The sequence below is a fragment of the Pantherophis guttatus genome, chromosome 15 (assembly GCF_059756535.1).
Source record: "Pantherophis guttatus breed Tessera chromosome 15, ASM5975653v1, whole genome shotgun sequence".
NCBI lineage: Eukaryota > Metazoa > Chordata > Lepidosauria > Squamata > Colubridae > Pantherophis > Pantherophis guttatus.
The window spans coordinates 6603005-6630464 of NC_142077.1; the positions used below are offsets into that span (position 1 = coordinate 6603005).

At 45.7% G+C, this 27460-nt stretch overlaps 1 protein-coding gene across 3 annotated transcripts; it reads left to right on the forward strand.

Moving 5' to 3' along the window:
• Positions 1-27309, forward strand: CA6 (carbonic anhydrase 6). 3 transcript variants are annotated; one of them, XM_034426417.3, is made up of 10 exons: positions 1-249; positions 5895-6078; positions 9918-10094; positions 15406-15554; positions 16321-16416; positions 19462-19528; positions 20707-20864; positions 22374-22497; positions 24848-24946; positions 26637-27309. In XM_034426417.3, the coding sequence occupies exons 2-10, from the start codon at positions 6000-6002 to the stop codon at positions 27248-27250; spliced, it is 1563 nt and encodes a 520-aa protein (XP_034282308.2). In that variant the 5' UTR covers positions 1-249; positions 5895-5999; the 3' UTR covers positions 27251-27309. The 3 variants fall into 3 exon arrangements, with proteins under 3 accessions (XP_034282308.2, XP_087735023.1, XP_060538401.2); XM_087878897.1 differs by having other exon boundaries at positions 10-249; positions 5648-6078; XM_060682418.2 differs by lacking the exon at positions 1-249 and adding an exon at positions 3909-4030.
• The last annotated feature ends 151 nt before the right edge of the window (positions 27310-27460 follow it).

The following is a 27460-nucleotide window of genomic DNA, read 5'->3' on the forward strand; positions in this document are numbered from 1 at the left end:
GACACTGAATGTTGGCAATCATCCTGGGCAAAACTCCACAGCTGGTTTGGTTTCGATGGCTCTTAGTCCACCACTCAATCCAGACCCACAGTTTAATTCCTTTATTATTATTTTTTAATGTTTGATTGACTCCCACATAGATTCCCCCTCCTCCTCGTACCTATTTGGAGCAAAATGTCCACAAAGAGCTAAAAAACCTTAAGAGAGCATTGCCATTCCACCGAAACAAGAGAGGATCGGGACCGGCGAGTAAGTATACCTTGTGTTTAAGGGTATTACACATCATAATTAAACGGGGATTTGTCTCGTGGTGGTAATGTGTTCTTTCCCGGGTCACCAAAATCTGTGCAAATCTTCAGCTCCTCTTCCAAATTGGTTCGTGTTGTTTTCTTCTCCCAAATGTAAATTTCAGTGCCTATTTGAGTGGAAGCTTTCTACCGGTATATTTGTCGAATTTGCATGAGTTCAATCCAGGGGTGAAATGCTCCCGGTTCAGACCGGATCGCCCAATCCGGTAGCGATAGCGGCGGGTGGTTCAGAGAACCGGTAGCAAAAATCCCTATGCCCTCCCCGCCCCTATGCGCGGCTGAGCCATGCGATCATCAGAGGCTGGTTTTTTTTTTACTTTTAAAAGCATTTTTTCGGCCGAAGAGGTTGTAGAAAACAAAAAATGCTTTTAAAAGCCTCTGACGATCCCAGCGGAGTTGCCTGATCGTCAGAGGCTTCTAAAAAAGGTTGTAGAAAAAATGCTTTTAAAAGGTGGTGCAGCAGACTAATAGCCTGTTATAAACATTCAGCTGCCTGCAATGACTGCAAGTTCGAATCTCCCCAGGCTCAAGGTTGACTCAGCCTTCCATCCTTTCTAAGGTAGGTAAATTGAGGGCCCAGTTTGTGGGGACAATAAGCTGACTTTGTATAAATATATACAAAAGGATGAAGGCTATTGCTTAACGCATTGTAAGCCGCCCTGAGTCTCCGGAGAAGGGCGCCATATAAATCAAATTTAAAAAAAAAAAAAGTTGGCCACGCCCACCCAGTCACATTACACACACCCCCACCAAGCCACGCCCACAGAACCAGTAGTAAGAAATTTTAGATTTCACCCCTGGTTCAATCCTTTTTTTCTATTGTGAAAAAGACCCTCCGTTCAGGCCCCAATCTTCCTTGAGCCCCTCTTTGGGGGGGGGCGAGGGCACCAAGCCGCGAATCTTGGTTTATCGCTCACAACAGTGAGCGACACTGTTAACTGATAACAGTGGCACAACAGTGCCATTCACAGCCCAGATCGAACTAAAGCATCATGTGGCTTGATGCGTCGTGTCTCTCTTTCTGCCCAAATCCATAAATATTTAGAAATCCCACTGGCAAGTTGGCCCTTTTCGCTCTTGAAACCAAACGATAGCTTTGCCCCCTAAAACAATCACCATCTATAATTTATGATCTGTGATGGAACATTTTTTTACTCTGTCTCCTCCTCCGCCTCTCCCTTCCCATCTGTCCAGCCAAAAAATGATCGTGTTCATCGCTAGGGAAAAAAACCCGTCTGGCTGGCATTTGCAAAGGTGGAAGGGAGAACAAACAACAACAGAACTCTTATAATATTCAAATGAAAACTGCATTGTCTTTGAAACAACACGCGACACATTGGAAAAATTTTAAAAATAGCAAAAATTAAAGCGGCTTTTTACGCAACGAAGCTGCTTCCAGAAAATATTATGATTATTCCTTTGCATTCCTGTACCCTTTTTTTCCTGAACCTGCCAGCTGTATTGGCAAAAAGTCTGGGTTTTATTTCTCATTTGGCGAAGGGATGTTTTCAAAAGGCAGAATTTTAAAAAATAAATAAGTTAGGGGGTTTGATCGGTGCGGTTTGCATCACAGCAAGGAATCGGAATGTCCCAAGTTTAGAAAGCAGGTTTGAATCGGAATAAACAAGGATCGTTTGGGGTTTGATTTCTTGGAGGTTTCCCCTGGGTTTTGAACTTTGAAACTCCCGCAGATTAAGAGGCTGTTAAGACCCTCAACACCACTAAATTGAAATAAACAGAACAAAATATTTACCGGGTTTCCCCGAAATTAAGACCCTGTCTTATATTTTTTTGAACCCCGAAATAAGCGCTTGGCTTCATTTTCGGGGAGGTCTTATTATTTTGGGGCGCATGGAGCCGTCTTACCCGATTTCCAGCTCTGTCTCCCTAACCCTAATCAGAGGAAATAGCATGTGGTTAAATATTTTCGGGGCAGATTTATTTTAGCGCATTATTGAGCTTATTATCAGGGGAGGTCTTATTTTCGGGGAAACATGGTAAAAAATGCATAATTTGAGCTTAGGGGAAGGGGGTTTTGCTTGGTAAGACTTGGTCTCTACTCAGGTCCAAAGTATAGGAAATCCTTGACTTACAACTACTTGTTTAGGGACGGTTCAAAGTTAGAACGGCGCTGAAAAAAGTGTGACATTTTTTTCACATAACCATTGCAGCATCCTTATCAAAATTCAGACGCTTGCAGCCATATTTATGACCGTTTGCTGTGTCCTGGGATCACGTGATCCCTTTCTGTGACTCTTCTGGCTAAGCAAAATCAAGATTTAGTTAACCACCATTAGTAGCTAAACAACCACAAGGGATCCGCTTAACAACGGTGGCCAGGAAGGTCGTAAAAGGGAGCAAATTTCACGGAAGTGTCTCGCTTGGCCATGGAAATTTGGGTCATAATTGTGGTTATAAGCAGAGGTGGTATTCAGCCGGTTTGGGAAAACCGGTAGTGGCCGTCCTATTGAGCCACTAAATAGATGGCAACAATATGTGAAACCCATCCCTGGTCTTAAATCAAGGAACCTCCTGTACTTTGGATCTGAGTAGCTTGGCCAAGATTGTCTTCTTGCAAAAAAGTTAGCCTGGACTTTTCAACCTGAACTTTGAGCCTTTTACCCAATGTAGACGGGCAATCAAATTAGGATTATCGTCCATTTAGGATTGTATTCCAACAGATAGGCTGAACTTCAAACCCTGTAGAAATAAAGCTATTAAAGATTTGCAATCTGGGACAGTCCCTGGGACCAGAGATTTATTCTTCCAAGCTTTCCGATTCGTTCTGTAATCCATTTTTCTCTGCCTCCAGAATGCTTGCACTGGGCTATTCTATGCATGGGTATTTATATGGTTCTTTTGTTCTTCGTGGCTTTTAGTTTTTAATTGGGGTGTTGATAGCCGGCTATTAAGTTGTTGATTGTTATTTCCTTGGCTCCTAAGCACCTGGTAAGCAGGTGATAAATCAGCATTCCTGCTTACTGACAAGGGACCCGTTCAGTGGTGGGTTTCAAAAAATTTTACTACCGGTTCTGTGGGCATGGCAGGGTAAGGATACTGTAAAATCTCCATTCCCTCCCCAATCCAGGGGAAGGATACTGTAAAATCTCCATTCCCACCCCACTTCAGGGGAAGGATACTGTAAAATCCCCATTTCCTCCCGATCAGCTGTGACTCGGGAGACAGAGAATAGATGGGGATGGGGCCAGTCAGAATTTTTACTACCGGTTCTCCGAACTACTCAGAATTTCCACTACCGGTTCTCCAGAACTGGTCAGAACCTGCTAAAACCCATCTCTGGATCTGTTTCCCTGGCTCCAATCCTTTCTCTGGCTATTTTTGTCCCTGCTCGGCCAACAATATGAAAACGTTTTCTCCCCAAGAAAGTAAAGTTATCCAACTTGGCATCTAGAAAGCTAGCCCTTCAGGAAATGAGGACCCCCTGAAGCCTGGAGGGGAAAGGGGCCGTTACATAACAAGAGGGGATTATGACCCGTAGCATCTGGAGGCAGGCTGAGCGATGTCAGCGGTCAGGATGTCTCCTATGCCTGCTCATCAGGTTTGCAAGAAGGGCTTTAAGGAAATCTTCTCCAAAAGCTCATAAAACGCCAGCGGCTAGAGGGAGATATTGTTGGTTTTTTTTGGCTTGTTCTGCAAAGCAGCAGAATGTACGGAGATCAAAACCGAGGCCCAGAAGGCATTTCATAATCCTGCAAAATCCAGTTGGGTAAATAGTCCTTGAAAATTGCTGAAACGGGAAAATGCCAACGATTCAGACCAGCTCCCAGATTGCCCCGGGAGACCCGAGCGGAGAATATCGAAGCTCCCAAGTTCCATCAGGAAGGTTAAAACCTGCGTCTCTCAAGCTTGGCAACTTTTAAGAGGCCTAAGATCTTCCCAACTCCTCCGAATTTCCCTTCGGTTTTTGCAACTTCGCGTCGAAAAAGTCACGGCACAAAAAGAACGACGACGGAGGAGGGAAGAGGAAAAGTCAAGGCGGCCAAGCTAATTTGAGCGTCATTGGGAGCTTGCTAGCTGGGGAATTCTGGGAAGTCAGAGTCCACACACCTTAAAAGTTGCCACGATTGAGAAAATACTGGCTTAAATTGTCCCTTTCAAGAACTGGGAACATGCAGCCAATCTTTCAAACAGCCCTTAGGAGTGGATGTGACACCACCAGGAAATGCACTGTGTTGAGAAATAAATGAAGCAGAAGTTTTTTTTCTTAATAATTAATACTTTTCTGAAATAATTCTTAGTTGTTATGAATGTGGCAGATACCTGCCTGTGAAAAATCCCTGGGAGCTGAGCTCAATCAAAAGGAATATTCACCTTTTTTCAAGTGTTTCAGGTCTCCGGCTCAAATTGTTTACTTTTTTTTTTTTTTTTTAATTTGATTTATATGCCGCCCTTCTCCGGAGACTCAGGGCGGCTTACAATGTGCTCAGCAATAGCCTTCATCCTTTTGTATATTTATACAAAGTCAGCTTATTGCCCCCACAAACTGGGTCCTCATTTAACCTACCTTAGAAAGGATGGAAGGCTGAGTCAACCTTGAGCCTGGTGAGAATTGAACTCGTAGTAATTGCAGGCAGCTGTGTTAATAACAGGGTGCTTTAAACCACTGTACTACCAAGGCTCTTTTCTTCTGCAAAGTGGAGAATTCAGATTCCCTGAAGAGAAAGAGGGCCTCTCTTAATGGGAAGAATAGACAAAGGGGTGGGCTGCTGGGAGTTCGCAGGGGTTCGGGAGAACCTCTAGCTAAGATTCTGTGCAGTTCGGAGAACCCCCAAATCCCACGCCTGGCTGGCCCCGCCCACCCCCCCGCCCCTCCCAGGAGTCCCCACGTGGCCCGTTTTCGATGCAGATAAGTGCAGGGGCGCACGGAGCAGAGGTGGTACTCACTTCACTACCGGTTCTCAAATGTGAGCTCGGACGCACCACCTCCACGCATGCGCAAGAGCATCGAAAACGGGACGGGATGATGGGCGAGTGGGCGGAACCTCCCACCGCCGCCGCTACCAGTTTACCTGAACCGGATAGAACCAGCTGAATACCACCACTGGCGCAGAGGCTCGGGGAGGGCGAAAAACGGGCCTACCTGAAGTTCAGGAAGGGCCTCCGGAGCCTGGGGAGGTCGTTTCGCCTTTCCCGGAGGCTCAAGGAAAGCATTTCACCCCTGCGTCGAGGGTTACCTGTAATTTACTTTTTGTTCCAAAATCTGTGTCATTTCTCAATTATTCTTGCTAAGTTCTTCCCACTGGCCTTTAAGAAGGCCTCTGCCTTCCTCTTGGCATAAAGCATCGACTTTAAGGTACATAAAACATTAATGCTTGCAGGATGCTGATTAACCTAGCCAATCACAGGAGCCAGAGGCAGTGGACGATTACCTACGACTGAGAAAAACCCGAGCTCAAACCCCACCACAGCCTGTTTCACCTGACAATCCCCACCTGCCTCCACCACTGTATTGTGGTCTTTTCTGCTGGCTCTATTAGAAACTTAGCCGTCGATCCCCAATCCGCAATATAATTAACTTTCTCACCCAGCAAGAGAAAAACAGAATATCTGCTCTTATTTCGGCAGGAGGAAAAAAAAAAAAAAGAGGCTGGATTTAAGTCAAATTATTATTTACCTTTTCGGAGATCCGACAAAAACCAGCAGATCTGGGGTTTTTGATTTCACCGAATCATGAGGACTAGCGTCTGGGTGTTCCAACTCTTCTTTCTACACCTGAGCTCCTTCGAAATCGTGGACTGGACGTATCACGGTAAGGAGGGGGGGGGGAAAAAAAGAGGGAAAGGAATGCAGAATCACCTTTTGCTTTTAACTGTGGTTTATTTCAGGGTTGAACATTGTGCAACGTGGTTAAAAGACCGGAAGTGCAATCCTAGCTACTCCTAGTTGTTACTCTAGAGAGCCTGTTTGGTCTAGTGGTTAAGGCACCTAGCTAGAAAACGGGAGACCGTGAGTTCAAGTCCTGCCTTAGGCATGGAAGAAACTGAGTGACTTTGGGCCAGTCCTTTTTCTCTCGCTCACCAACTCATCCTCACAGGGCTGTTGTTCTGAGGAAACCACACAATATTTCCTCACGATAACAAAAATTAAAATATTGGAAAATAGGAGGGAAAAAGCGTAGATAGATATATGTTTGCTGCCTTGAATTATTTGTAAAGATAAAGGCAGGATACAAATAAGAAATAATACTCCAACTATCCCGGGCAGGAATTGTGGCCCATCATAATTCAAACATGGCTTAAGAAGAACATTTGGGGGGGGGGAACCTAGGGGCTTGCCCCCACCCACCCAGCCCACCCCGTCAAATGACATTGTGGCGTTGTAGGTCCCGTTTGCAAACAACAAAAACGTGTGAACTCTTCATGCTGTTCTGTTGGTCCACAATCGGAGCGAACATTAAGTTACTGGAGCTGAGATTCATACTGTGCAGAATTATATTTAAGAATAATTCCATTAGATCTCCACTATGAGAGTCCTAAGAGTCAGTTTTCCTAGCCGGGGGAGGAATTAAGAATTGCTCAGCATGGACTTTGAAGATGGCCAGTTTTGCAGAGATGGCGAAGATTTCAGCATATTTAAAAGATCGCTCACAAGAGTCTTATGTATGGGAGTGGAAAAAGTGGATAGATTATGTGCAGAATAAATATCAAACTAGGAAATATCAGATAGCTTTTAACTGAAAGTATTATATAGGGATAGAATAATAATAGAACTTTGTGAAAAATATAGAGGGGGTGGACGGGTTCAAGTTTTATAAAAAGGGGATTTTGATTTGGATTACATTTTGAGGACGTCGGGGGGGAGGGGAGGGTTAGGGAGGGTTAGGGAGGTTTGGGGGGTTGGGGGGGGGGAAATCGGGGAGAAAATGTAATTGTAAAACTTTTTCAATTAAAAAAAAAAAAAAAGAATTGCCCAGCAGATCTGGAGTGGACCAGTTTAAAGGATGGAGGGGGAAAAACGCCTACAGATGTGTTTTGGCATCTGCTTAGCTCACCTGTGCACATCCCCAAAACATCTGCCAACCTGCAGCACAGACCCCTCCGGCTTTAAAATCAAATCACCTTCATGCCATTTGCAGCCCTTTCAAATCAGGTAAATTTCCTCCCTCTACCCACCCATCCAGCCCCCATTAAACTTTTCTTAACATCTCCCAACGTCCCAGAGACGGCTGCTTTAGGATTAATTTTGAAATCCTCTTCGGACGCCCAAATTCTTGGCAGGCCTCCCGCGGTGGAGATGTCGTTTTTTGTTTGTTTTTTTGAAACAAAAGGAGTGTGGGGGGAAAAAAAATTTGGATAGAAATTCCCAATCGAGCAGAAACTCAAAAATAGGTGAGCTTGTGCTGGCCGGCTTTTCGTTTAGTCTTCCTGTCTCTCCCGATCCGTCAAATTCAAAACAAAATAAATGATATTTTGCAACGTTGCTCCTTTTTTTTTAAGAGGGAGAAACCGAGGAAAATACGATAAATCTTTGTTCTTTCTGCTGTGGGCATTCCCTCTGTGCCATGCATAATGCCAGCCAAAAGTTGATGCCTGCCTAGTCTGGGACATTAATAGGGAAGGAGGTTAAACCTGCTTCTGATTTTTTATTATTATTATTATTATTATATACACAAAAATGACAGTATACACAGCAAACGAGATAACCATGCTGGATTTCGTATCACAAATCACTAGTCGAACATTAGTTTTTTATTATTATTATTATTATTATTATTATTATTATTATTATTATTATTATTGTTGTTGTTGTTGTTGTTGTTATTATTATTATTATTATTATTATTATTATTTAATCTTTAGTGAGATTCACAGCCTTTGAGGCTGGTTAATAGCTCAGCAGCTCGAGTCCTAACCAAGGACCTAGGAACTGTTAAGGTATCGTCGGAGGATGTAAGCTGTTCCGAGTAAGGTGGTTTTTTGTTGAGTCAAAATGTTCAAGTCCGGCAAATTTAGAATTTCTAAATAGAGGGGTAGCCCTTTGGGTATTGCTCCGAGGGCTCCAATTACAATCGGGACAACACACGATTTCTTTTTCCACAGTTGCTCAACTTCAATTTTAATATTTTTAATTTTTAATTTTTAATTATTATTATTATCTCTTTTATTCATTAAACATGAAACTCAATCAACCGATCATTTAAAAATGCATCACAAATACCATTGACTGGTGCTAATGGTTGATAGGGGTTGCTACCAGTGTCCTAGGGATCAACCAAGTACCTTCTTAAGATGTACGATGTTCCAAGTAGCACAGTTGTTTGCAGTTCCACTGGTGTTATTGCAGGAAGCTGCAATTTCTTGATGCGTTTTGTAAAATTCTTGGACATGGTGCCAAGAATTCTTGGACATGGTGCCAAGTTGACGATGATGAAGATGATGATTAAATTAATTTTTTTTTAAAAAAAATTAAACTAAATTAACAGTAACAGAGGTGGAAGGGAGCTTGGAGGTCATCTAGTCCAATCCCTTGCTCACACAAGAGACCTGTGATAGGGATTTGAACCGTCGAACTGCCAACCTTTCTGATCGACAAGCTCAGCATCTTAGCCACTGAGCCATGTAGTTGGCAAACATGACAAGGATGATTTAAAAATCCCAAGGAGAAACTCTTTGAGAGGAGAAAAAAATATTTCCTCGGAGAGGCTCCTTGGAGATATTTTGTTCCCGTAACTTTCCTCCTACGTTGATGTCCTCTAATAAGGATGGATCGATACCTCTTACTCCTAATGGCGAAGAAGCTACCCTAAAATTTAGGGAGAGAGCCAAGAATGATTTTTGGATTGATCGCAAACAGAGCTGAGAAACTTGGAAAGTGGGCCAAAGGGAGCACTTAAGAGGCTGAAGGATTATTTCAAGTCTAAAAAAAGTTTATTGAAGCCAAGAAGGAGCTTTTGGTAATCTGACAATCCTCCCTTCTCTCTGGTTTACAGGGAATCCCTAGAAATTAACTCCAAATTTCTGCAGGATTTCTGCAAATTAATTTCTAGGGATTTCTCTGCCTGCCTCCTACCGCCCAGTGCGCTCACATAGGACTGCCCTCCTCCGGGTGCCATCGGCCAGACAATGTCAGCGGGTGGCGCCCAGGATGAGGGCGTTCTCTGTGGGCGCACCGACCCTCTGGAATGGGTTACCCACGGGGCTCCGGACGGCCCCCGACCTCCGCTCTTTCCGCCGGGATCTGAAGATATGGCTTTTCCAACAAATTTGCTGATCTGATGGGTGATTTTTAATCGGGAGATTTTAATTGATTGTTTTTAGTAGCTATTTTTAGCGTTTTCATCGCTTTAATTTCTGTGAGCCGCCCCGAGTCCTTTGGGAGAAGGGCGGCATATAAGTAGAAGAAAAATAAATAAATAAATAAACCAACCCCGCTCCTTTCTAACTAACTAACTAACCTTCCAGGCAATCTGGAAGTTGTAAAGGTGGAAGTTGTCCCACTCTGAGTCCTTCGGGAGTAGGGCGGTATATAAATTTAATAAATCAATAAAATAAAATAAAATAAAGTTTGCTTGTAGGGCTCAAGACCAATCTTTGGCTCCTGGCCTTATCTGACAGCATTTTTCTCTTCCTCTCCGGCCCGCAACCCAAGAGGAGCACAGTGAAGACGAATGGGGGACCTACTACGAACACTGCCTGGGGAAAATGCAATCCCCCATCAATATCCAGAGGTCAAAAGTCAGATTTAATTCAGACTTGGAACCGCTGCAGCTGGAGGGTTATGGCTACCGCCGTGATGCATTCAAAATGATGAACAACGGCCATTCAGGTGAATATAACTGGGGGGCCGGGGGGGAGTGGGGGAAGCAAAATCCTAGACTTCTGATCCAGAAATCTGGTGATTAAAGATCTTGCAAACTTGCAAGGGTGGTATTTCTAGCTTTAAAAAAAATAAATAAATAAAGCTTGAGAAGAGCAACAAAGATGATTAGGGGGCTGGAGGCTAAAACATACGAAGAACAGTTGCAGAAATGGGGTAAGTCTAGCCTAGAGAAATGAAAGGACTATCGCCGTGATGGCGAACCAATGGCACGCGTGCCACAGATGGCACACAAAGCCATATCTGTGGGCACGCGTTGCCCTAGCTCAGCTTCAGTGCGCAAACGTGTGCCGGCCAGCTGATTTTCGGCTGGCCCTGTCTACGCCTTCCCTCAACTCCCAGGAGTCTCCACAGGGCCTGTTTTGGATGCCAGGTAAGTATAGGGCTCGTGCGGAGACTCTGGGAGGGCGTTTTCGGCCTTTGGAGGGCATCCGGTGGGGAGGGAGGCTGTTTTTGCCCTCCCCAGGCTCCAAGAAAGCCCCTGGAGCCTGGGGAGGGCGAAAAACGGGCCTACTGGGCCTACCGGAAGTCTGCAAAAAACGGGCTGATTTCGGCCTCCGGAGGCTTCAGGGAGACCTGCTAGGCCCAAAATGGGGCACAGGGGGGACCATGCGCGCATGCGCAGGGGTGTGTGTGTGACACAGGGAGGGCGTTTCATTATGGAGGTGGACACATGCACGCGTGCTTTCGGCACCTGAGGAAAAAAAGGTTCGCCATCACTGGACTAGAGGGTGACATGATAGCAGTCTTCCAATATGCCACAAAAAAGAGGGAGTCAAGCTATTCTCCAAAGCCCCTGAGGGCAGAACGAGAAGCAATGGGTGGAAACCAATCAAGGAGAGAAGCAACTTAGAACTAAGGAGACATTTCCTGACAGTGAGAACAATTAACCGGTGGAACAGCTTGCCACCAGAAGTTGCGAATGCTCCAACACTGGAAGTTTTTAAGAAGAGACTAGACAGAATGGTATAAGGTACTCCTGCCCGAGCTGGAGGGTTAGACTAGAAGACCTCCACAAGGTCCCATTGTGAGCATCTCCCTCTGTAACACGGGATTCGTTTCTTGCCCACATCCAGAAAATCAGTTTAAACAGCAGAATAACTTCTTTCCATGGCATCGGGCCTAGCTATCTTCGAGACCGCCTGCTGCTACCGACGGCCTCCCACCGACCCGTGCGCTCCCACAGAGAGGGCTTCCTCGGGGTGCCATCAGCCAAACAATGCAGGCTGGTGACCCCCAGGGGGAGAGCCTTCTCTGTGGGGGCCCCGGCCCTCTGGAATCAGCTACCCCCAGAGATAAGGAGAATCCAAGACCTCGGTGCCTTCCGCCGTGCCCTTAAAACCCACTTTTCCCAGCAAGCCGGGCTGGCTTAGGAAGAAATTTTTTTAAGATTTTTAAATGTTTAATTGGTTTGTGGTTTTTTTTAAATTTTGGGCCAAATTTATATCGATTTTAATTGTTTTTAATATTTGTATTTCATGTTTTTAATTCTGGCTGTGCACCGCCCTGAGTCCTCAGGGAGAAGGGCGGTATATAAATTGAAAATAAATGAATAAATAAATAAATAAAATAAATTTCCCTAAAACTTAACGTAGGCCCTAAGATCACTATCTTTTTAAATATATATATATATATCAGTGGTGGGATTCAAAAATGTTTTAACTACCGGTTCTGTGGGCGTGGCTTGGTGGGCATGGCATGGCTTGGTGGGCGTGGCATGTCTTGGTGGGCGTGGCAGGGGAAGGATACTGCAAAATCTCCATTACCTCCCCACTCCTGAGGAAAGGATACCGCAAAATCCCCATTCCCTCCCCACTCCTGGGGGAAGGATACTGCAAAATCCCCATTCCCTTCCCACTCCTGAGGAAAAAATACTGCAAAATCCCCATTCCCTTCCCACTCCAGGGGAAAGGATACTGCAATATCCCCATTCCCTTCCCACTCCTGAGGAAAGGATACTGCAAAATCCCCATTCCCTTCCCACTCCAGGGGAAAGGATACTGCAAAATCCACGTTCCCTCCCCACTCCTGAGGAAAGGATACTGCAAAATCCCCATTCCCTTCCCACTCCTGAGGAAAGGATACCGCAAAATCCCCATTCCCTCCCCACTCCTGGGGAAAGAATACTGCAAAATCCCCATTCCTTTCCCACTCCTGGGGGAAGGATACTGCAAAATCCCCATTCCCTCCCCACTCCTGGGGGAAGGATACTGCAAAAATCCCCATTCCCTCCCCACTCCTGGGGAAGGGATACTGCAAAATCCCCATTCCCTCCCCACTCCTGGGGAAGGATACTGCAAAATCCCCATTTCGTCCCGTTCACCTGGGACTCAGGAGGCAGAGAATAGATGGCGGCGGGGCCAGTCAAAGGTGGTATTTACCGGTTCTACGAACTACTCAATTTTTTGCGGTGGGCAGCCACAGGATTTATTTCTTTAAATACGCCTTCAAATCTTGCAGTGGCCTGAGCTTGCAAGAATCAGAAGCCGAAAGGCAGCAATCAGAGGCAATAAAACCTGAATAAATAAGAGCTGGCGGTCGATTAAAGTCTGTGAGGCAACCCACAATATTACACAGCCTTAGCTCTCCAAAGCTTGTGGTTTCAGTCCAGCTAGATGAGAGGGTATCGGAGTTGGCACCAGTCTGTCTTTGGAGTTGGAAGGGATGAAATTTCCAGATTAGGGTCACTGCAGAGAACCTTAATGGGTGACGGGGACTTCTCGGTGCTGGCCCCCTGCCCTATGCAATGCGCTTTCCGCCCTGCAAAACGCTAATGTGTTTTTAGACTTGCAAAAGACATATCTTTGGTAAGCCAGTTTGCAACCGTTACATGCAATTCCTGACTTCCCACCGCTCATTTAGTGACGGAATTCACTTACCTTCGCTACAGGCTCATCAATGTGAGCGTACGCAAAGGCAGCTGAGAGAGAGAGAGAGTCCCCTTTTTCAACAGGATTAAAAATTGGGGTGACAAAGGCCGCTTAAAACAGAGCCCCGTTTTAAACGGGATTCAAATCGGGCTGCGCAAAGGCAGCTAAGAGAGAGAGAGAGTCCCCTTTTTCAACAGGATTAAAATCGGGGTGCAAACCCGTTTTTAAACCCGACTCCCCCCCCCCACAGGAAGCATTCTAGGTTTATCAGAAGGCCCCGTTAAAAGAAAATCAGCAGAACGTTATTTGCGAACGAAGTCGGGCCGTTCGCTTTTTTTTTTTTAATTGCACGCGGCTCCTGTCGTGATCCATTCTCATTTTTTTTTTTTTTTTTGTCACCGTCATCATTTTCTTTATGCCCTTCCACATTCTATTTGGCTAATTTTGTGCTGATTTCCTCAATCCACCGGTGGGCACGCCAAAAACAACAGAGGACGGGACGGACGGTTTGAACAAATGCACGAGGCATTAAAAAAAAAAAAAAAAGAGAGAGAGAGAGAGAGAAAATAACAACAAAAGCACAGATCCAACATTACGGATGAATGGCGATATTGCTAGAATTTGGAACAATTACAAAATACCCAGTGCCCCGTATTTTTAACTTGCTGATATACTCGAAAACCAGGAATGCTTTATTTTCAGAAGCAAACTTGAAAAGGAGAGGGAGAGAAAGAGGGTTGAGTGGGCCTTTGGTGCGGAAAATATTTAACCGGACAGAGAGAAAGGACGGATAAGAGGCTGCTAAGAAATTCCAAGGCTGCGGGTTCAAATCTAAAGTCCCAAAGTGAATTTTGCGGTCTTGGAATTCTGCGATCCCACTGAACGAGGGGTGAAATGTAAAATTTGTTACTACCGGTTCTGTGGGCGTGGTTTGGTGGGGGTAATATGACTGAGTGGGCGTGGCCAACTTTTAAAAAAAAAACTTTTAAAACCATTTTTTCTACAACCTCTTCGGTTAAAGAGGTTATTAAAAAATGCTTTTAAAAGCCTCTGACGATCCCAGCTGGCTTGCCTGATCAGCTTAGGCTTTTTTTCCTTTTAAAAACATTTTTTCTATAACCTCTTCGGCCGAAAAATGGACACAAAAGGTCGCGGGGCATCAGTCACTTAACAGCTGCCTTGCTTAGCAAAAGACACGTTGGGCTCAATTGTAGTTGTAAGTTGAGGACTACCCATAGTTGAAGAACTAGGAATTCTTATCCAAGGCTATCAGCCTTTGAGGGAGAGCTTCACCACCGTGTGGGCCCCCATGCCACTTTTTCAACCCGGGCCTTTCAACCGGTATATGATCTTTTCACACAAGAGAAAGTTTGGCCCCAATGAGAATTACTATTGTAGTTGTGTGTTTTTTGGGTTCCTGCCCGCCTCTCACTCTGCAAAAACTTGATAAAGCCGCAAAACTAACAGCCCCAATTTAACTCGGGCTCTGTTGTAATTATACAACTATTTGGATAATTGCAGCTTCAGTAAGCAGATTTGATTTTGTGTGTGTGTATGTGGTCTGAGAGTCACAACCTGCAAAGGACAACTGCTTTTGTGCCTTGACTTTAACTTGGGAGCTGATCCTGTTCAGAAAATATTGAAAGACATTTTTTTCCAAAATTTTAAAAAGGATGTATATTTTGCCAAAAGAAATGCTTTCAATGTTGCCGGGACTTGAACCCATTTCTTCTTATTCTGGCAGGTTGTCAGTGAGAAGGGAGGAAAATGAGAAATCTGTTTGAAATACAAGTAGTCCTCAACTTAGGATCACCATTGAGCCCCAAATTTCTGTCGTTTTAAGTGAGATATTCGTTAAAGGAGTTTTGCCCCATTTTACAATTTTTCTTGACACCGTTGTTAAGCGAATCACAGCGGTCGTTAAGTCAGTAACAGGGGGGTTAAGTGAATCAGGCTTCCCCTTTGCTCATCAGATGGGTCACGAAAGGGGATCCGACGGGACACAGCAACGGTCATAAGTACGAAGCGTCTGAATTCCGATCACACGATCACAAAGATGCTACCAAGGTTTTAAGTGTGAAAAAAACGGTCCTAACTCACTTTTTTCAGGGCCGTTGTAACTTTGAACGGTCACTAAATGGTGACCGAACGGGTGTAATTCAAGGACTACTTGTAGTAGAAAAATAAAAGAAGAAGTAAAACAGTGTTAACTTGGTTCCTTGCATGGGACTTAAACTCTCTTTGTTTGGTCCAAGCTCAAATTTCCGGCTTAAGTCCTAAGTCATTTTTTTCAGTCCCGTTGTAACTTGGGAACGGCCACTAAATGAATGGTTGTAAGTCGAGGACTATCTGCATGAGTCTTATTCCCTCCTTTCCGTGCCCCTTTCCAGTTATCATACACCTTCCTTCATCCATGAAGATTATAAAAGGCCTCCCTGGGAAATTCACAGCAATCCAGCTTCACCTCCACTGGGGTGGCACGGGGAAAGAAAACAGCGGATCTGAACACACGATCGACGGGTTACGATATCTCGCCGAGGTACGTCACACTCCGTTTCCCCCTAGGAAAGAAGAGGACAACAAAAAAAGGGGAGGGAGGGACATCCGGGAGTAGGCTTCAAAAATATTAGCAAGGGGTTCTCTGCGGATGTGGCCTAGTTGGCCTCCTACACCATGGGGGGGGGGGTGTTTCTGCCCTCCCCGGGCTCCAGAGGCTTTTCTCAAGCCTCCGGGAGGGCGAAAACGGCCTCCCCAGGCTCCGGAGGCCCTTCCCAAACTTTTTGTAGGCCCGTTTTTCGCCCTCTCCAAGCCTCCGTGCGCACCCTGCACTTATCTGCAGCCAAAACAGGCCGCGTGGGGACTCCTGGGAGGGACGGGGTGGGGTGGGCGGGGCCAGCCAGGAGTGGGATTTGAGGGTTCTCCGAACTGCACAGAATCTTAGCTAGAATTTTCTCCTGAACTCCTGCGAACCCCCAGCAGCCCACCCCTGCGTAGAATCCTTCAATCCGCTGATGACACCGTTTCTGAGGAAAGGTCTTGACAGGAAACAGGGAGGGAGTCGATGGGAGATTCGCTTAACAACTAAACCATGGTGAAAAAGATTGTGAAATCAGACAGGACTCACTTAACAACTGCTTTGCTTAGTAACGGAAATCCTGCTCCCATTGGTCGGCGAGGACTGCCTGTTGCTGAAGAACTAAGAATCGGTTGTCCAAGGCTATTTGTGCCTTCGAGGGGGAGCTTCACCACCGTGTGGGCCCCCATGCCACTTTTTCACCCTTGCTTTTTTTTTTTTTCCCCCGCAGCTCCACATTGTCCATTACAACTCAGCAGCTTACTCCAGCTTTGACCAAGCAAAGAATAAACCCGATGGTCTGGCTGTTCTCGCTTTTCTTTTTGTGGTAAGTACCACCATTTATGCCACGGGAGTCTTGTAAGAGGCTTTTAAGTTGGGTGGCACAGAGCCAGAGCTGCGTGTCGACTTCTGTCCCACCTCCTTGGTACTACAAGTTCATTAAAGACCCTTCAAAGGATCGCTCCCAACATACATATCCCATCATGTCTCCTCGTGTTTATGGTTCGAGACACAGCTAGTGGTTATCTGGCATTTTTATCCACCTATCGAGGCCTTCCCAAGAACCCGGAATAAGCAGAGGTGAATGTTTTATCGCCGTGATAGCGAACCTATGGCACGCGTGCCACAGGTGGCACACGAAGCCATATCTGTGGGCACGTGAGCCGTTGCCCTAGCTCAGGTTCAGTGCGCATACATGTGCCGGCCAGCTGATTTTCGGCTGGCCCCGTCCACGTCTCCCGTCCCCTCCCAGGAGTCTCCACGTGGCCTGTTTTGGATGCCAGGTAAGTATAGGGCTCATGCAGAGGCTCTGGGAGAGTGTTTTTGGCCTCCAGAGGGCATCCGGTGGGGGGGGAGGCCGTTTTCGCCCTCCCCAGGCTCCCAAGAGAGCCCCTGGAGCCTGGGGAGGGTGAAAAACGGGCCTACTGGACCTACTGGAAGTCTGGAAACGGGCTGTTTCCGGCCTCCGGAGGGCATCCGGGGGGGGAGGCCGTTTTCGCCCTCCCCAGGCTCCCAAGAGAGCCCCTGGAGCCTGGGGAGGGCGAAAAACGGGCCTACTGGGCCTACTGGAAGTCTGGCTGTTTCCGGCCTCCGGAGGCTTCAGGGAGGCCTGCTAGGCCCAAAATGGGGCACGGAAAGATAATGCACAGGGAGGCAGAACACAGGGGGGCATTTAATTATGGAGGTGGGCACATGGACGCGTGCTTTCGGCACCCGAGGGAAAAAAAGGTTCACCATCACTGTTTTACGGTGTTAGAACATCGGAGGATGTAAGCTGTTCCGAGCAAAGCTGCCTTTTGCAATTGACTGGCGGTGAATTTGTCGATCTCTGAACGGTGTTCAGTTGGACCTACCTTTGCTTGCTTCTGCCCCAGTCGTTCTATTTCTATTTGCCGGTCTTTATATTTTGTGAGCTTCTCCAGTTCTTTTTCTTTAATTAGCGAGGTACTCATACCACTCTATGAAGCCTTAGTAAGACTACACCTCGGATACTGCATCTAGTTTTGGTCACCACACTATAAAAAGATGTTGAGACTCTAAAAAAAGTGCAGAGAAGAGCAACAAAGAGGATTAGGGGACTAGAGGCTCAAACATACGATGAACGGTTGCAGGAACTGGGCGTGGCTAGTCTAGCAAAGAAAACACCCTTTTTGCAACTACCTTTTATAATAAAGGGTGTTCATTGGTATACGCTCACTTTGCAACACAATGCAATTATAGCGCATTTTAATTTTTTCCCCTTGGAAAAGTTTCGGCAGTATATGTTTGACTTTTTAAAAAAAAAATTATTTTTTTTCTCCTGGCATTGCAAGCAAGTGGCCTCCTTTGGAAGGGAGATTTGTTAGGGCGTCCCTTTGATTTGCAAATCAAGGTTGTCATTTTCATGCCAACATCCCAGGACAATTGGAAGCGCAAGAGGCAATTTCCCAGACAATGTCTCCCATCGCCTTCCCCCCCCTCCCCAACATCTGTCTGACATCTGCTTAACAAAAGGATCTCTCCAGCAGGACAAAGCTAAGAATCACTGTTTTGGTTCCTTCGCAGCTGTCCAAATTGTTGTCTGTGCAGTTTGGAAAAATTGGTAGCTGGGAATTCAGCTTAATTTTCCAGCTGTTTGCTTCTGGCTCAGAACGATGGGCTTGCTTCTTTCTCTCCCTCCCTCCCTCTCCCTCCCTCTCACACAGACGAAACTATCTCTCCCAATCTGGATCAGCTACTTCCTTTCTTCCCCAAATCTGATCAATTATAATTGGGTTCACATCACAGCTTGTTTTAAATGTGGCTGGATCAGGTTTGCTCAACCTTCGAATTGGGGTTTTTAAAGAGCGAGCGGCTGGCTTGCAGCCTCCCACCAAGCCACCATTTAATAAGCCACCTTGTGGCTTAGTTTATCAATCAGGGATTGTTATCAAGATGGGTTGTGTTTTTTTAATTGCTTTAAAATTAAGAAGGGTCATTGTGTAACATCAAGTTTAGGGTTTAAAATAAAGTTTTTTCAATTGAAAAATAAAACCTTCTCGGAGATTTTAAAGAGGGGAAGATTATACTTCGGTTCACAACCCTGAATCTAACACTAGGGAGCAGCAAAGAATAGAGAAATAAAGACTGGATCAGTGGCAAAATCCAATTTTTTTACTACCAGTTCTGTGGACGTGGCTTGGTGGGTATGGTGTGGGTTAGTGGGCGTGGCTTGGTGGGTGTGACAGGGGAAGGATACTGCAAAATCCCCATTCCCACCCCTCTCCAGGGGAAGGGCACTGCAAAATCCCCATTCCCTTCCCACTCCTGGGGGAAGGATACTGCAAAATCTCCATTCCCACCCCTCTCCAGGGGAAGGATACTGCAAAGTCCCCATTCCCTTCCCACTCCTGGGGAAAGGATACTACAAAATCCCCATTCCCTCCCCACTCCTGGGGGAAGGATATTGCAAAATCTCCATTCCCACCCCACTCTGGGGCCAGTGAGAGGTGTTATTTGCCAATTCTCCGAACTACTCGAAATTTCTGCTACCGGTTCTCCAGAACCTGCTGGATTTCACTCCTGGACTGGACATATTTTTTAATTTTCTGAAAGCAAATCGGGACATTTAAATTAAAAGGAGAGGAAAGGAGAGAAGCAAAATATTGGTGTGCTTCTCCTTTGAGATTAATTCAATCCCGATGCTCATTATTTCTGGGATGTTCAACTTGCAAGGCTCACCTGGTGGTCTCCCATCCCAAAAAGCAAAACTTAACCCCATTTTTTTTTCTCTTCCTTCAAGAACAGCCAGCATCTAGTGGTGGGGGTGCATGAATTAGGCAAATCAGTTTCCTTTGTCATTAGAAGTCGAGCAATATAGATATGTAATTATTTTAATTTTATTTTTTTTCAGGGCAACCCCTTTGAGAATGCTTACTACAGCGACTTCATTGCCAAATTGGCCAAAATTAAGTATGCAGGTAAGCATCCCTGGATTTTTGGGCTGATGCAGAAATGCAAATGAGATTCTCCCCACACGCACCAATCAGATGCTCCCGGCTGCCACAATTCCTTGCCATTGGCTGCGTTGCTCAAGAGCTGATGGGAGATGAAGTCCAGAGGGCACCACCAAAGCTGCTCAATTCCATCCATGCAAGATTCTCTACCTGTTTTAAGCACCCCATCTAGAAAGAAGGGGGAGAAATCAATAAACAAATGCAGCTTTTTGGCTAACCAAATAGCAATTTGCAATATATCCTGCAAAGTGGGAAAACAGACTGTTAAGGATATTCTCGGCTCATAACCGATGTTATGGGTTATTGAGCAGAGTACTCCTTGAGTATACACATGGAAAACGGCTGAGAGTGTTTATGACTAATTACAGTTAATATACAGACACACTGAGTTGTGGTAGTCTTTTTACTTTTAGGAAAAAGTAAAGCAACGTCCAATAACAATCCAGGTCATACACAGATAAGGCGATAGTTCAAATATCAATTCAGGGATATTCCAAGTACAAAGTTTTCTTACCAGTTGTTGTAGTCATTACAGAATAAAACAGTTCTTCTTGAGTTTCAAACGGGAACAAGTTCGATATTAAAACATTCAATAAATAGTAGAAAGCAACAAGTAGCAATGATCAAACAGTGAGCATGTAGAGAGTAACAGCAAATAAGCAGGTAAAATGGTGTAGTGTCCACAAGCCATGATTCAGGCTTCCCCTTAAGTACATTGGCTACAGAGCTTAGCCAATCAGGATACAGGATGATGCAATACAGTCTTAGAGCAATATAATACCTTTTGACTGCAAACATATATTGATAGTTTATATGTTGCCTGACCAACTAGTTAAGACAATACACATTTTGTAACACAGACTGCAAAAACTCAGCAGGGGAGAAATGCTTGATGCGCAAATCGCTTCATGCAGCCTGGGCTCTCTTGGGACTACAAAGCCCAGCATTCCCAATCTCCCGCCTCCAAAGGGAGACCAAAGCACCATTCTTGATGCTTTCCTTTTCTCCTGTCTTCCCAAACATCTCAGTTTAAAGGCAATTTTTAAAACATTGGGTCATTTAGATCCCTCAGTGCTCCTTCATCTGATCCTGGCCTGCTTTACAAGATCGTTGTACGCAGAGGGGTGTTTTTTCTCTTGTAGGGTATTCGACCACTCTCGATAGCCTGGATATCTTAGCCATGTTGCCGGAAAACCTCTCCAATTTCTACCGCTATCATGGTTCGTTGACCACGCCTCCATGCACAGAAAACGTGATCTGGACGGTGTTTGACACGCCTATCAAGCTGTCTTACACTCAGGCAAGAAATATTCCTCCCTTACACTGTCCCTGCATTGCACTGAACCATGGTTTAGGTTGATGCTGCATTCAATCATGGTTTGGATCTACGCATTGCACAACACACCATGGCTTGCTGAATAACACAATAACACATTGCACAATTGCTTTTAAACGACCCTGGTTCTACTTTGCAAGCCACAGTTGCTCAGTTCAGACAGCCCACCCACCCAAAAATAAACAAGCCATGTTATGATGGTGTATGGACGGGGGTGGGGGGGTGGACTAGATGACCTACAAGATCCCTTCCACCTCTGTTAATCTAACAGCTTTCTTTAGCTGTTTAGCAGGCTAGGTACGTAACACGGGTTGAAACTTTACCAAAGAAGAAATGAAATCTTTATTTTAAAGATTAAGATTATTTTAAAGGCAGGAAGCAGTTTTGATTCCCTCCCAGCCATTGAATATACTGGTTTTTTTAAAAAAATAATAACCTGACAAACTTTTACATTGACTTTAATTCTACAATTTTAGGTTGAGTTATTTTTTAATTGGCATCTTATCCTTTTTTTTTTTTCTTTTTTTTTTGGGTGGTTTTATAAAACTATGCTCTTCACTTTTTAAATTGCATTGGCCAATTTGGCTTACGTTTGGGGTGTTTTCTCCCCATTTTTAATAGAAACAGCTCTCCAGAAGCACCATCTGAATAATTCGTTAAGGATGATTCGTGTTTGATTTTGCAAAAAAAAAAAAAAAAATGGTTTTGTGAATCCTTCTCATTTGTACATTCAGTGAGAGTCCATTGGAATTGGGTGGCTCCTAAATTCAAAATTAATCATTATTATATCTCTAAACCTGCTTCTGTTCATCATTTTTTTTCTCTCTTCCCCCTGCAGTTCTCTTCTTTATATTTGCCTTGTAAAAATCCAAACAAAACACTGTTTGGAGGGCTCCTTGGTGCTCTCTAAGCTTGGCTGGGGTTTTTTTGCAAACATTTCATTACCCAACTAAGTAACATCATCAGTTCTAACTGCCGTTTGGACAGGAGAGCTGGATTCAGACTGAGCTGAACACACTTATTAGCGGAAGCCTATATTCCACTTAAGAGGGACGCGGTGTCTCAGTGGCTAAGACATTGAGCTTGTCGATCGAAAGGTCGGCAGTTCGGCGGTTCGAATCCTTAGCGCCGCGTAACGGGGGGAGCTCCCGTGACTTGTCCCAGCTTCTGCCAACCTAGCAGTTTGAAAGCACTTAAATAAAATGCAAGTAGAAAAATAGGGACCACCTTTGGTGGGAAGGGAAGAGCATTCCGTGCGCCTTTGGCGTTGAGAGTCATGCCGGCCACATGACCACGGAGACGTCTTCGGACAGCGCTGGCTCTTCGGCTTTGAAACGGAGATGAGCACCGCCCCCTAGAGTCGGGAATGGCTAGCACAGATGTGCGAGGGACACCTTTACCTTTATATTCCACTTATACTGCGGCTCCTCCAATATATTTTTTTCCCCCGCTCCAAAATTTACTTCTTTACAGATCGAACTTTTGGAAAGCACCTTGATGGATTGGAACAACAAAACTTTGAGAAACGATTACCGTCAAATCCAGCCTCTCAACCAACGGGTAGTCAAAGCATCCTTCTCTCCTCAGTTGCTCGAAGGTACATTGCAGGAGTTGACCCCCCCCCACTCAAAAGGATGTAAAGTAGGATGGGCAAATCACCATGGATTGGACCAGCTCATAATCTTCAGGGCTCAGATCTTAAGACAGGAACCAGGAAGACAATTCTAAGACTCCACCCAACTCAACCAAAATGTGAACTAAGGGCTTTTATTATAGTCTCTTTAATAAAAAGGGACGCGGTGGCTCAGTGGCTCAGACGCTGAGCTTGTCGATCGAAAGGTCGGCAGTTCAGCGGTTCGAATCCCTGGTGCCGCAGAACGGGGTGAGCTCCCGTTCCTTGTCCCAGCTTCTGCCAACCTAGCAGTTCGAAAGCACGTAAAAAAAATGCAAGTAGAAAAATAGGGACCACCTTGGTGGGAAGGGAACAGCGTTCCATGCGCCTTTGGCGTTGAGTCATGCCGGCCACATGACCACAGAGACGTGTTCGGACAGCCTCTTCGGCTTTGAAACGGAGATGAGCACCGCCCCCTAGAGTCAGGAACGACTAGCACATATGTGCGAGGGGAACCTTTACCTTTATTATAGTCTCTGGTTCTCCTCCTCCTGAGTAGACTTTTACTCTGGAGTAGACCCCTCCCTGATCACCTCTCTCCTCCAGAGTAGACCCTTTCTGTTGCTCAGGCCCCCACCTTCTTAAAATGGATAGAAGTTAAAATTCTTTATTGGCCAAGTGTGATTGGACACACAAGGAATTTGTCTTGGTGCATACACTCTCAGTATACATAAAAAGACAGGATACATTCGTCAAGAATCGTAAGGGACAACACTTAATGATAGTCATAGGGTACAAATAAGCAATTGAATCATACAAGGAAACAATATAAATCGTAAGGATAGAGCAACAAGCTACTTTCATACAGTCGTAAGTGGGAGGAGATGGGTGATAGGAACGATGAGAAGACTAATAGTAAGAGTCATGCAGACTTAGTGAATAGTTTGACAGTGTTGAGGGAATTATTTGTTTAGCAGAGTGATGGCGTTCAGGAAAAAACTGTCCTGAACGCCATCAAACTGTCAAACTAGTTACTAAGTCTGCATTACTATTAGTCTTCTCATCGTTCCTATCACCCATCTCCTCCCACTTATGACTGTATGACTGTAACTTTGTTGCTGGTATCCTTAAGATTTATATTGACTATGACTATCAGTAAGTGTTGTACCTTATGATTCTTGACGAATGTATCTTGTCTTTTTATGTACACTGAGAGCCTATGCACCAAAGACAAATTCCTTGTGTGTCCAATCACACTTGGCCAATAAAGAATTCTATTCTGTTCTATTCTTATTCTCATTATATATTTACTAACAATTTCTTTTTTATTTACATCTTTATCTTAAATGTATTTTTACTTTCTCTTTAATCTTTTTCATTTCCATTTTTTTTTTTAGAAAAAAAAATTATTTTTATTTTTAAACGAACAATTCATCATTAATCAATCAATGTAACATCTGGGTACAATTTTTTGTGGGTGTGTGTCCTTAGTAAAACCATGATTTATGGGCTTAGTATGATATGTGAGCCAGGCGAGAATTGTTTGTGGCACAAAGCCTAGTTAAAAACAGTAGAGGGGGTGTGAGCTCAGTTGGTCCAAAGGAACTGAGAGTGAAAAGTGCTCTAGTTTTCTTTTCATCGTTCCACCCCTAATTTCCTTGGGTCGTCTCTGCATTAGATTGGGTGGGTCATTAATACAACTGTTGTGACTTAGGCTTTAAAACACACTAGTCCCCAAAACCTCTTTTATTGCAACAGCTGTGAATTACGTTCATTCACAGCTGAGTCCCAATTAGTTGCAAAAAGTCCTTCGGGATAATCGCCCACCTTTATCTCCCTTGACACGCTGCCAAAGACCTACTTGGCAAAGCCACACGGAGTCCAGAATCAAACAGAGATGCCGACTGGGAACAGAATTAACAACGTTGCTTTCCTGCAAAGGGCCCACGTGCCTTTGCTCCTCTTTTAAGCCTTATGGGAGGGGCCAATCATCTCCAGGCCTTACTCCCGAGTTGTCCCTTTCGTTTTAACTGTTCTTGCCTTCTGGCAGCTCTGCGCTTGTGTGCACTAGGAACAGGCTCCTCCTGTTCCTCTGCTGTCCCACTCTGGAGGCTCCGGACTCCGCACATCACTCCCAGATAGCCCTGGCCCCATCTCTGCCTCTGACGCAGAGCCCTCGTCCGAGCCTTCTCCAGACTCCAGGACTGGCCCATGTTCCTCCCCAGCCTCCTCACTGTCCGACTCCACTGCCAGCTCCGCAGGCTGCTGGCGGACCACAACAACAACGGAGAAAGTTTACCAAGGAGCTAAAAACTAGAACTCTCTGTCATTTTAGGAAGGTGTCAGCCTGAGAGCATCTCCAGGAAACTGGATAAACTACAGAATCATCTTTTTGAGATAAAGAAGTATCTTCTGGATGTCATAGGCAAGCCTGGTAAGGAACACCTTCTTGGCTTTTGTTGACCTAAGTGCCTTCTTTCCCAACCCAGCTGGGAAATTAAGGATGCCACCCTAGGAGACCCCAGAACCAATTCTGGATTCTGGAAGCTCCATGGAAGCCAAGAGGCAAGGCGGTTTTGAGTCTTGGAAGCACCTAGTACCGTGATGGCGAACCTATGGCACATGTGCCACAGGTGGCACGCAGAGCCATATCTGTGGGCACGCGAGTGTTGCCATAGCTCCAGCACGCATGTGCGTGTCAGCCAGCTGATTTTCGGGCCTTCCGGGCCCACCGGAAGTCGGGAAATAGGCCGTTTCCAGCCTCCAGAAGGGGGAAGGCAGTTTTTGCCCTCCCCAGGCTCCTAGAAAGCCCCTGGAGCCTGGGGAGGGTGCCACAGTGCCATTGCATGTCAAAAGCGTGGGGAGCGTGCGGGGGGGTGTGGACATGTGAAAGAGACCCCCTGCGCTCCCCCCGCTTTTGGCACGCGACAGCAAAAAGGTTAGCCATCACCTTTGACCTAGCATCTCTTCTCTTCTGCCCCCTTCTTTGTCCGTGCCCTCCCTCCGTGCCCATTGTGTTGGGAGAAGTGGAGATGGTTGGAGAGATTTCACAGATCTTTATTTATTTAGAGAATTTATATAGCCGCCTACTCGCTCCCAGCAACTCTTAAGCGGCTTTACAAACGGTAAAAATACAAAATTCAATAAATACACACACACACACACACACACACACACAGTGACAGTACAGGATTAAATAAGCCATTTGATGGGCTCCCTCACATTCTGGGTTCCCCAAGTCCGCTGGCAGAACCATGTCTTCAGGTCCTTCCAAAAAGAGTGCCAGAGCGGAGACCAGTCTAATTTCTGCAGGGATGATGTTCCAAAGGGAAGGAGCCACCACGGAGAAGGTCCTTCTTCTGGGTCTCGCCAAGTGGACCTCCTTAGGGGATGGGACTCCCAACATTCCTTGCCTCCCTGTTCTAGTGGGTCATGTGGATGTGACCGGCCAGAGACGGTCCCTCAGATAGCCTGGTTGCAAGCCATGAAGGGCTCTAAAGGTGACAACTCAAGGACCACCTATGACTAAGAGGTTCTCCTAGGTTCTTCCAAGGATCAATTTAATGAGGTTCTCCTGGGTTCTTCCAAGGATCAATTTAATGAGGTTCTCCTGAGTTCTTCCAAGGATCAAATTAATGAGGTTCTCCTGGGTTCGTCCAAGGATCAATTTAATGAGGTTCTCCTGAGTTCCTCCAAGGATCAAATTAATGAGGTTCTCCTAGGTTCTTCCAAGGATCAAATTAATGAGGTTCTCCTGGGTTCCTCCAAGGATCAATTTAATGAGGTTCTCCTGGGTTCGTCCAAGGATCAATTTAATGAGGTTCTCCTGAGTTCTTCCAAGGATCAATTTAATGAGGTTCTCCTGAATTCTTCCAAGGATCAATTTAATGAGGTTCTCCTGAATTCTTCCAAGGATCAATTTAATGAGGTTCTCCTGGATTCCTCCAAGGATCAATTTAATGAGGTTCTCCTGAGTTCTTCCAAGGATCAATTTAATGAGGTTCTCCTGAGTTCTTCCAAGGATCAACTCAAGGGGAAGCCATAAACAAAATTGGTTCCTTCCAGTCGGTCGGCCAGCTCAAGGACCAAGCCAACCTTGACCATGTCCGGTTGTTTTATTTCAGGTCACCACCAGCCCAGCTTGCAAGCCTTCCACTTCCCCTTGGAGAACACGGCCAGCTACGTGATGATCATCCCTCTGAAGCCCATGCAACTGAAAACCTTCACTCTCTGCTTCTGGGTCCAGAACAGCAACCAAGGCAGGCAGACCGTTCTCTTCTACTCCACTCCCGAGAGCGAGAACGAGCTGGTCATCAGCGTCGGCATGGCGGTGGGCGTGTGGATCGGGGGCAAGTTTGTGCAGTTCGACCTCCACCGCCGGGCAGAAGACTGGGTCCACCACTGCGTCACTTGGGTCTCCAGCTCGGGCACCATCAACCTATGGGTCAACGGAGCCGTGGGCACCGCCCGGAACATTCAGAAAAACTACATCATCCAGAGCGGCGGGACGCCTATCCTGGGGAAGAGGAAGAACGCCATGTTGGATGTCTTCGCTGACGCTTTCTCCGGCTGGATGAGCCACGTCAACCTCTGGAGTTGGCTGCTGGACCAGAACGACATCCAGGAGCTCACCCTTTGCAAACACAGCCAGCAAAAAGGAGACGTCGTGGCTTGGGGGGAAACGCATATGTCCCTCTTCGGCGGAGTGTCCCTAGGCCCTGACACCAGCTGTAGATGAATCAGGCCTGGGTTTCGAGGTCTCTATATTAAAAAAAAAGCTTGTTTCCTTCCCCCAAATCTTTGCATTTTCCCAATCCGGGACTCTTAATTTCAGTGGGCGTTAAGAGAGGCGGCGAACTTCAACTCCCAGAATTCCCCAGCCCGCTTTGCTTCCTGGCTTCCATGATCTTCTGTTATGGTTCCTTATCTCCAGAAGCTTTGCTGGCTG

Coding starts and splice junctions, on each gene's coding strand:
- CA6 (XM_034426417.3), top strand. CDS start 6,000: ATGAGGACTAGCGTCTGGGTGTTCCAACTCTTCTTTCTACACCTGAGC. Junction 6,079..9,917: donor CGTGGACTGGACGTATCACG/GTAAGGAGGGGG, acceptor CCGCAACCCAAG/AGGAGCACAGTGAAGACGAA. Junction 15,555..16,320: donor GGTTACGATATCTCGCCGAG/GTACGTCACACT, acceptor TTTCCCCCGCAG/CTCCACATTGTCCATTACAA.